The 10880-nt window shown below is 38.2% G+C and overlaps 1 protein-coding gene across 2 annotated transcripts; it reads right to left on the bottom strand.

The window, feature by feature from the left end:
• Positions 1 to 8270: 8270 nt before the first annotated feature.
• LOC110678951 (DDRGK domain-containing protein 1) lies at positions 8271 to 9518 on the bottom strand. Of its 2 annotated transcripts, XM_021852674.1 has the most exons (4): positions 9408 to 9518; positions 9235 to 9335; positions 8656 to 9167; positions 8271 to 8597 (listed from the first exon to the last, which is right to left on the bottom strand). In XM_021852674.1, the coding sequence occupies exons 2-4, from the start codon at positions 9329 to 9331 to the stop codon at positions 8331 to 8333; spliced, it is 876 nt and encodes a 291-aa protein (XP_021708366.1). In that variant the 5' UTR covers positions 9332 to 9335; positions 9408 to 9518; the 3' UTR covers positions 8271 to 8330. The 2 variants fall into 2 exon arrangements, with proteins under 2 accessions (XP_021708366.1, XP_021708365.1); XM_021852673.1 differs by having other exon boundaries at positions 9235 to 9446.
• Between the last annotated feature and the right edge of the window lie 1362 nt (positions 9519 to 10880).

Below are 10880 nucleotides of genomic sequence, written 5' to 3'. Positions count from 1 at the left end.
CTACAGGACTCGCACTGCTTGACGGCTTGCAGACCTCGCTGACTACGTTGACGGACGCTGGATCTGGACATTCTTCTTCTTCAATCAACTTCATAGCGAAAAATTCTCCTTCTTCTTCACTATCGGCCACTTTTTGCTTGACCTCGTGGATTCTCGATGATTTTTTCAGCACACTTTTCACGTTTTTCTTCGGCTTGGATCTACATACCAACGACGTATGTCCTTTCTTCCCGCACGAAAAACACTCCCAGTTACGTGCTGGACAGTCCTTTGGTTCGTGCGATTTTCCACACAAATGGCACGTTTTCCGGATATCACTCTTGCTCACTTGCGGTACCGTTTTTTCTTCTTTAACACGTGACTGCTTGAAACCTAACCTTTTCACATACTGCTGCGACGAATGCTGCAACATGGTGTTGCCGGACTCAGCCATTTCGTAGTTCAAGGCTAAATCACACGCGGACTGAAACGTTAGGTTTTTCTCTTTCAGAAGAACTGCTCGTAAACCCGAACTTTGGATTCCAGCCACAAACCTATCCCGCAAAGCGTCATCCAGGAAATTATCAAACTTACACGACTGAGCACGTGCTTTTATCGCGACAATGTACTCCGCGATAGATTCTGACGATGCTTGCACACACTGGTGGAACTTGTACCTTTCTGCAATCACATTCACTGTTGGCGCAAAATGGCCTGTTAACGCGGTCACCAGTTCTTCAAAACTTTTCGTTTTAGGTTCCGCGGGGATCACTAACGACTTCAAAATCTTGTACGTTTCCGGACCGATCAATGTGATTAGCATAGCCACGCGCTTGCTTTCGATCACATCGTTTAACTCGAAAAATAGTTCGAGACGCTCTTTGTACTCTCCGAAGCACTCACCAGGGACGTAAGGCTCAATGCTTCCGATCATTCCTCCACGATTTACGATCACCGGTATTGCAGATTTCGAATTTTCACCTTTACTGCTTCCTTCGACACTTGTCATGACTTCACGACCACGTGATTGACTTTAGACGCACTGACCGACTCACTACACAAACTACGAACACGCGCTACCGATTACCTCGTCGCCAACTGATCTGTATGGACGGAGGAATGAAAGACGAGACCGCTCTATACACTTACCAATGTGGTTTATTATACAGTCGAAATACAAAAGAGGCTTAGTCTAAATTGTGCAGGCCTTATATAGGAGTAGGACCGGATATCATTTGAATAAAGCAAGATAATTGTTTACAATCAAGATAGGAGATAGGAGACACTGACATCTATAGCTAATTTCTATTTGCTATAATTATGGAATCTAAATGGAGTGATCTAATATATTTCACTATGGAATAAATCTTTGTGGTTTTTCTTGAAGAAATTTCTGTGTATGGATCTTTGGAAAATTCTTCAGAGCAACAACTGGAGGAATCGATTGAAGAATTAGTGCATAGTTTAGGATAGTTTTCGAAAAAATAAACCAAAGAAATAAATGAAGAAATTACGGCAGCACAATCTGGAGAAATTCCTTTAAGCAGCCTTCGAAAAACCGCTGGATGAATTTCTGGGATGATTGGTAGAGAGAAAAAAAATCTAGATGACATTGACAGTATTCCAGATCAAATCACTTGGAATTACTGGGATATTTCTTGAAGCTTATCTTCGAGGGATCTGATAAAAAAATCTAGATGAGCCTGTTGAGTAGTCGCATTATAGTCTCTGAATGTTACTGTGTATAATTTTGCATCAGGATTAACTGCAAGCAATATAATGAATATAGTGACTTTGGAGACCATTTTGTTCAAAACAGAGACTTTAGAGCTCTTTCTTCAAAAATAAAAACTTTTTCAAGGCTGGCATTGAAATAGAAACCAAGTACCTTTGTTTCGATCACCAAAAAAATCGACACGAATGCCAAAATAATGTTGAAGTGTCGCAAATAAATAATAATAATAAAAATAATCATCATCATCATGCTATTTACTTAAATTAGAATTACTGAAACCATGCCTGTTTTTAAAAATATTTTTAAGTTTTTGAGATATTGGGTGTTAAAATGCATTGTTTAACGACTACAATCAAATCAAATTACATATGCAAGAACCAGCTTATATGAAGATTTATTTGCTTAGTTTACTAAAATATTCAAAGTTAATGTGTAAGAGAATACTTTTCAATAAATTTCATAATACTTTCAAAGCTCAAAAGTTATTTGATGATGCATTAGAAAAGTATGGTATCTTGCCAGTTGCCATATAATATAGGAACGAATAATTTTGTGTGACGATGGCGGCATGTTGAAAAAATCAATTTATTCAACATTTATTCGTGCATTCCAACCAAATTGAATCCTATTCTGATGATTATTGGTGGGTTAGATCACTATATACCAATCATAGTTTAACTTCCAACATTAAAAAACCAGCATTTTATAAAACTTTGAGGACCCGTAGCTCAAAATTGTAATGTGCTGGAACATTTTCGAAATTAGCTTCAAATTCACCAACCCCAAATTTACTAGGCACATAATCTTTGAGACACGCAAAAATGTTACTTTGTTAAGCTGTGTAATATTTCTGCTACCTTTGAAAATTTTAATCATACAGATTCGTAACCTGCAATAATCAGACATTTTTTTTCGGGACTACGGATAATCGATGATTTTAGTACTTTATGATAAATATATGGTGGATTATTTGAAAGCATTTCACGGAAAACGTTTATTAATGAAGTGAATAGTACAAGTAGCATTTTTGAGCGGCGCAGCCGAATTTTTTATATTAAATAAAAAAGCAAAAATAGTTTCGAAATAGTCAATCGTGGACGTATTCAACCATGAATTACTGTTTCAAAATTATTTCCCTGAGTGTAGCCAAAGTTTCCTGAGAATTCAGGGTTTTTTCCAGGTTAAATAAAATTCCCTGAGAATTCCAGGTTTTCCCAGGTAGTTCTTCTTTCTGGCGTTACGTCCCAACTGGGACAAAGCCTGCTTCTCAGATTAGTGTTCTTATGAGCACTTCCACAGTTATTAACTGAGAGCTTTCTTTGCCGATTGGCCATTTTTCCATGTGTATATCGTGTGGCAGGTACGAAGATACTCTATGCCCTGGGAATCGAGAAAATTTCCTTTACGAAAAGATCCTCGACCAGCGGGATTCGAACCCACGACCCTCAGCATGGTCATGCTGAATAGCTGCGCGTTTACCGCTACGGCTCCAGGTAGTAGACACCCTGTATTATGGTCTTCTACAAATTTCTGAAACAATATTCATAAAATCTTTTTAATAATTTTACCCATTCATCAGATCGTGTGTTAATGAATTTTGGCTAAACCATAAACGTCTGCTTGTCGACTTTTCCGAAAGCATACTTTTTTTAAGGTTTACATAATTTTATTTTACAATCAAATTCAATCATTCTACCATGTGTCAAAATTCATGATTATTCCCTCCGCCATCCGAAAGCACTGTACCGAAAACATTCTTAAAAAATTACAGAAACATCAAAATATTGTTGCATGCAACGAATTTAGTTAAAATTATATGGTGACCCTAAGCGCCATCTATGCTCTTACTAAGCACGACGTCCTCAAAAGGTTTCACAGAAACATTGAAATAATTTTAAACCAGTGTTTGATCCAATTACTCCACTGTGAGGCAGAATGTCGAATGTGTTTAACAAATAATAATACTAGCATTTTTTTTCCGAAACCTGAAAGCAACTACCGGTTTTGTCAATAAAAACAAAAAAATGCTTTTTGCGCGAAACGCGACTCATTTTCAGAACCCTGTTAGGAGATAAACGTAACGCGACGCTCACAAAATGAAACCAATGAAATTGTACTATTACTCAACATTTCCTTTCAGTTTGAAGTCACACTCTGGTTCTTATCAATACATAGAAGGATTGCGTTCGGAGATGCAAAAACAAACAAGCTTCACCACGCACCATCCAAACGTGGTAATCGAGAAGAATATTCTCACATGGACGCAAAAATAGCCCCGCGGCTTCGGCTAACCCGGAACAAAACTTTTCCTGAAGCGCAGAAAAAACACACATTATGCACAACTCCGTTTTCTCAAACATTTCAATTTTTACAAGCATTTGTAGTCACTTCACAGATGGATTTTCTTCACATTATTGCCGGGTGGCATAGCACCATCAGCCGATTCATTTTTATCAATTCGAACTTGTAAATAACGCGGAATCGAAATAAATCTTTTCCCAACAACAATTGGGACAATTCTCACAATTTTTCTCACATCGAAATATCTTCGGGGTGGCATAGCACACTATTCTCACCTGCCGAATTAGAAAAAAATCTAGGAACCGAGACAAAACGTGACAGCAAAAGCAAAAACACATCCATCCGCGCGCGCAGCCTGCTACGATCTTCTGGTTCGTTTGTCCCCTCGAAATACGTTTGTTTGTACCGCTACAGGTTGTCGTTATGTCCACTCTACGGTTGACCTGCAGCAACAACAATACTCACTACTACGCTGAACGTCATCGTGTAAACCTTAAACCTATAATTTCCTCATTTTTTTTTTGTTATCCTTAACCTCGGCCAAACCGCGAGTTTTACGGTTCCCCAATACTAATATAGATTATTAACCCTCTAATACCCAAATATTTATTTTCGATCTATCTATTTATGTTCGATGTCCGTATGTCATGGGAACATTTCCAGAAACCTGGAGGAAATTACCAGAACCCCAATCAGTGCCGTCGGTGCCAAAAGTAGGGTCATGGTACAAAAAATTTCCGCAGTGATGCTAAATGCATGATTTGCGGAGGTTCTTCTCACGCTAAGGACGTCTGTCCAGTGAAGGAAGATACCATCAAGTATATACATATGCTTGAATTGCGGGGGCAATCATAAGACAAATTTTTGGGCTAGCCCTTCGCGTAGGCTAGTCGTCGAGGCTCGTGTCAGGCAGGTGAACAGTAATATCCGTTACGATAACGGTCGTTTCCGGAATTTCCCTGGTAGAGTATCAAACAATGCTCATTTTTCAGTTAACGATCGGAATCATCGGATTGGTAATCATACCCATCAGGTAGATGCTCATTCACAAACTAATTTCAATCCGAGGGGTAGCCGTTCGAATCTTTTAATTTTGAATGTATCTACCCAAGGAAAATCCGTTGCCGGTATCGTAGCAGGTAATTTGAACTCCGCCCCTATTCATACTATGAGTACTCATTCTAATTGTTTCAAATCAAATAAAAAAAACCCTACCGCCACAGGAAACTTCTACTCCGCCTCTTCGTCTATCGAAAATTCTAACGGAAAATCATCAGATAATGTACCCATTTGATATGTACCTCTGATTTTAATTTTCTAACTGAACAATTGAATCTAATGATTGATGCAATGTTCAAAGCTACCACTATGACTGAGGCAGTCCAAGTCGGTGTAGAATTTACTAATCAAATTGTTATTGGATTACGTTTTTCTAATGGATCCAATAAATAATAATTCAAATATTTTAAATTGGAATGCTCGTTCTTTGAATGGTAAAGAGGACGAGCTGTTTAATTTTCTTACAGCTAATAACGTGCATATAGCAGTTATTAGTGAAACATAATTAAAACCTGGATCCAAACTAAAAAAAGATCCTAACTTTTTTTGTTTATCGTAATGATCGACTTGATGGGGCAATCATTATTCATAGGCGTATAGGGCCGATTAGGGCCCAGATAGCCGTAGCGGTAAACGCGCAGCTATTCAGCAAGACCAAGCTGAGGGTCGTGGGTTCGAAACCCACCGGTCGAGGGTCTTTTCGGGTTGGAAATTTTCTCGACTTCCCAGGGCATAGAGTATCTTCGTACCTGCCACACGATATACGCATGCAAAAATGGTCATTGGCATAGTAAGCTCTCAGTTAACAACTGTGGAAGTGCTCATAAGAACACTAGCTGAGAAGCAGGCTCTGTCCCAGTGGGAACGTAACGCCAGAAAGAAGAAGGCGTATAAAACATAAACTGTTTTCGTCATTTGAAACTTTGGGTGTTTCTGAAGCTGAAAATATAGCTTCAATTTGAACAGAATGATGGCACACATCAACGAAAATTAAATTTTTGCCAATGAACAGTTCGGATTCCGCCATGGACATTCGACCACTCATCAACTTTTACGTGTAACAAATTTGATCCGTTCCAACAAATCTGAAGGCTATTTATTCTACAAGTCTTGCTCTTCTAGACATAGAAAAAGCATTCGAAAAAAGCCAGTGAAAGGTCAATTTAAAATTCCCGTTTTTTTCTCGGTATTTCAAAAATACCTATTCCCGGTTTAAGCTGACACGGGAGACCGTGTTATTTTCCCTATCTTTTGTCTCACTCTTACAATTATTGTCAAAACTTTGTGGGAGCAAATCTCAAGTTTTAGTGAACCGATGAAGCTGGAAATGTATTGGGTTGTGCAATACATATATAGAATCATAGTGATACATTTTTCGTATCGATATGTGGAGTGGTTCTTGAGATTTGCTTCTTCAAATGGATAGGGTGATTATGATGACGTCCCTTGCGGCCTTAATGATATACTAAGAAACATTATTGCGATTTTTCATAAACCAAAGCATTTCTATTAGGGGTAGACGGAAATCATATACCGTGCACCACCGCTAATTTGAACGGTACCTCACGCAAATTATCGGGGTTCATTTTTAGTTTGAACATTTAGTCACTCTAGAACCGTGCTACTGGTTACCCCTTTGGCTGTTATGTTTTGATACTGCATTCCGTTCCACAGCGTTCCATTTCACTTTACTCCGTTCCATGAGCTAAATGAGGTTTGAACCATTTTTAATCTGAACGATGTGGAAATTAACGGGGTACAGATTAAAAAGTGTTCAAAGTAAAAGTGGTCAAACTAACGGGGGTACCCGGTATTTTGCTGCACATTCAAATCTTCTGGGCTTATACTGATTCTGCTAAATTCCAATTTGATCTATGAAACGGTATGTTGGTCACTTTAATCGTGGAATTTGTTATGCAAATGTTATGTTCAGTGTCAAAAAAAGTTTGGCTCTTGTTTATATGATGGGATCAAGTCAATCTTCGAATGAATCATAATTTAAATTTTAAACGGTCACAGATTTGGTAGACATAAAAGTGAATTTATCAATTGTTCAACAATTCGTTCCATGGTCATCAGCATAGAATTTTTTGTTATGTTTTATCCCCATAAATTTTGAACATTTTCACAGGACAATTATTTCTGATAAAAAATAACAGTCATAATTCTGAAGTGAATTAGGATTTTATAATACTTTTACCAAGCCCAAACAAGAAGTGAATGGCAAATCTTCAATGAATATCAAAGGTTGTAAACGCATTTAATTTGATCTTAGTGAATTGCAAGCTTGCTTAGAGAAACTATCATCAAAAGTTTTTAATTTTGGATTAGAGCAAATAATAACATTTGTGTAAAGAATATGTTCTTGACTTTATTGACAAACTTGGGATTCGAATACAGAAGCTTTTGTAAAAATCCACTTAAGTTAAGATCGTGCTGGTTAAAACATTACTTGGTATACAAAATTTTCCCGGTGCTAATTAAAATTCCCGTATATTTCCCGGTTTTCTCCCGGTGATTCGAAATTCCCGGCTTTTTCCCGATTTCCCGGTGCGCTGGTCACCCTGGACAGTGTTTCGCATGAAGGTTTGATCGTAAAATTAAAAACTTTATTTTTCCAACATACATTGTTAGAATAATTCAAAGTTATCTGTCAAATCGTACACTTCAGGTTAGTTATCAAAACTCCAGGTCTGAAAGACTTCCTGTAAGAGCTGGTGTTCCTGAGGCAGCATTTTGGGACCAATAGTTACCTCAAGGATGTCAAAAATCCTTGTTTGCGGATGACACAGGCCTTTCCGCCAAAGGACGAAGCCTGCATGTCATCTGTAGTCGATTGCACAAAAGTTTGGATATTTTTTTTTCATACTTGCAAAAATGGAAGATTTCTCCTAATGCTTCCAAAACTCAACTAATAATATTCCCCGCGAGGTTGTGGCCTTTGTAATATTATTATTTAATGGAATTGTTGAAAAATATGGTAAGATCCTTCGATCCTTCTGGTCAATCACAGCAACGACGAATTGTACGGTCATCAATTCTCATGCTGTTTTGGTCAAATAGTCGAGTCGCCAATGAAATCAACAAACTTAGTTATTCAATAGACTTGAAACAAGCGATTACGATAAAAAAAAGGCTTCGACGATTTCTATTGAACTGCGGCTTTCTTTCGCCATCATTTTACAAGAGTAGACAATTCAACTTGAAAACTTTGTAATTCAACTCAAAACGTTCACTACTCACCCTGTTGGGCAGCTTATTTTACTTCAGTGGCAACCGGTGCCAAATTGATCAAACTACTGCTATTTTCTGCCAGTTCCGTAATCGAGACTCTGCCTCGTTGCTTGATGAATTTGGCAACTGCATTAAGCTCTTCCTCGGAAATGTAGATGAATTTTCCTCGATCATCAATGACGCCACTCAGACGACCTTCCTTCTGCAGCTCAATTATCCTATCGATGGCTGCCTGCGTTTTTAGCTTGAAGTGTACCGCTAAATCCTCTAGGACGACGACTTTGTTATCCTAAAAGTGATATTGATATGCATTAGTAAGTAAATTACTGATCTACTTAGAATGTTACCTTAACAAAGTTGATAAACTCTTGGAGCATGTTTTGCTTATCGTTGTCCTCCTCCTGGTCGAATCCCTCTTCCTCGACGCTGAAAGCTTCCTTCATCCTTAGGTACTCCTCGTGCTCCTTTCTTTCCCTTTCTTCTCGGGCTTTCCTCTCCGCCTCCTCCTGTTTCCGCTCCTCTTCGGCCTCCTTTTCCTCTTGTCGTTTCCTTTCCTCCTCAGCCAAAGCATCCTTCTTCTTTTGATCCTCCCGCATTTTCAGCTCCTGTTCCCGCTGCGCTTTCTTCTCCGCTTTGGCCTCCAGCTTGGCACGCTTCTTGGCGCCCATCTTTTCGGCCCCTAAGTCCTGTCCCGCATGCGGAATCTCATCATCTTCCTCGTCGGGATCTGCAGCAGCAGCTGCATTCTGTTCAACCGGCGCAACGGCGGCTGCTCTGGCCCGGTTCCGTTGATTGCGGACCACCTGGGCGCGACGTGGCGGTGCGTTTGCTTCCCGCCCATCCTGATCCTGTCGGGCGCCTAAAAAGCAGAAAAAATGAAGGGAGTTCCAAGTCCATAATGTTTCCACTAAACCAGCCAAGCTTACCGTCTTCAGTTTTGCCTTTTCCTTTCGAAAGGAACAATAATGTTACAAGCACCACTAGCAGAGCAACAGCAATACCAATAAGTAGATATAAATCCATGTTTCTAAAAGTTCAGTATTATTTAGCAATCTAAAGAAAATAGAAAACTTTTGAGCGACTATTTTATTTTACGTACGCGTGTCGTGTCGGTCGTGTCAATATTTTTGTTTGGAATCCGATGTCGGACAGATGACAAGGCGGGGAAGTTGCAGAATAGACCTGTTCACATCAGAATCCCACACTGAAATAAAACGAACAGGCCATTTTATTAGAAATTTCATATTAATTCAACTGTATCCTCGTTGCCTAAAATTTATATGGATTCCTATGCATATCATCCGCAAAACTCTTTGAATTCAACAGCGTCCTCATAAACATTATAGTCGGTGGCTTACATTGAAGCTATAAGCTTGAGACATATAACCGGTACATGTTTCGTATATAGTTTCAGCGGGTTCAACGACATCGCGTTTTTTATATGCGTATACTTCATGTCATCACTATGATTTTATTTTACCCAGTGAGGGCAACAGATGTAGAGCGGAAGGCGAACCAACAGAATTACTGAAAAATTAGCAAAAGCAAACATTTTTTTTTTTTTTTCAATTAAGAATGGTAAGTTTTGTATTTTATATTGATTTGACAATAAAGTTGGTTTTAATTGTTCCTTTTTCCATTTTGCAGAATGTACTACTCGACGTCTCTTCACATAAATGCAAGCGATACAATGGACATTGTAAGGATCGAACCATTGAGATTAAGACCTGTTTGGCAATGACAAGTAAGTTTAAGCTTCATATGTTTTAACAAATTATTACTGAAGAGAAAATGTTTATGTCGGATTTGAATTTTGTTTATTTTGTAGGAAAATAATGAACATTCAAGGACACCCGACTTCGTGAACGACAACGTACTAGGCAAGATACTGGGCTCTTCCATAGGTGATCAAACAAAAAAAATTGAAATTTAGAAGTTGTTAATAGTAACAGGTAAATAATAAATTTGAAATAAAAGAACGAAATCATTGAAAAACAATATGTGTTAGTATTTTGTATCAACTATTCGAAATATCAATAAAAAGTTTATTGGATGCACTCAGAAGATACTGCTTTTACATATAAATGTTCAGTTTCACTACGATAGCATATACTAGACATGCAAATGATATTCACCTACTCGCACGGTTCGTAGACCGTAATATATTTGCATATAACACTGACATGGATACAGAAAAGTCATCTCATATGTTACGCATATAACATCAAACATACATTTTCATACTATGGTAATTTTCATAGGAAAATCTAATAGTGCAGATGTATATGACTACCATATAGCATTCAACGAGGAAATTAGCTCAGTGCATAAATAAATATAATAGAAGTATTAGAAATAGAACGCTAGAGGCGCTGTTTCCTCCATACATTGGCTGTGATATAGATGAATCAACCACAGTAGCCTTGAATTTCTACCGACGCGATCAACCGGTACTCAAACTGTCAAATCGTTTGTTTTGATTTTTCTCATATTTGAAAAAGGAAATGAAACGAGTGAAAAGAGCCTAGTATATGGGACAATTAAGAAAGAAAAACCAACGTAATGAAAATCG

This window comes from Aedes aegypti, chromosome 3, assembly GCF_002204515.2.
Source record: "Aedes aegypti strain LVP_AGWG chromosome 3, AaegL5.0 Primary Assembly, whole genome shotgun sequence".
Lineage (NCBI taxonomy): Eukaryota > Metazoa > Arthropoda > Insecta > Diptera > Culicidae > Aedes > Aedes aegypti.
This window is presented reverse-complemented; position numbering and strand designations above follow the sequence as displayed.

Coding starts and splice junctions, on each gene's coding strand:
- LOC110678951 (XM_021852674.1), bottom strand. CDS start 9,331: ATGGATTTATATCTACTTATTGGTATTGCTGTTGCTCTGCTAGTGGTG. Junction 9,168..9,234: donor AAAAGGCAAAACTGAAGACG/GTAAGCTTGGCT, acceptor TCTGCTTTTTAG/GCGCCCGACAGGATCAGGAT. Junction 8,598..8,655: donor AGTTTATCAACTTTGTTAAG/GTAACATTCTAA, acceptor TATCACTTTTAG/GATAACAAAGTCGTCGTCCT.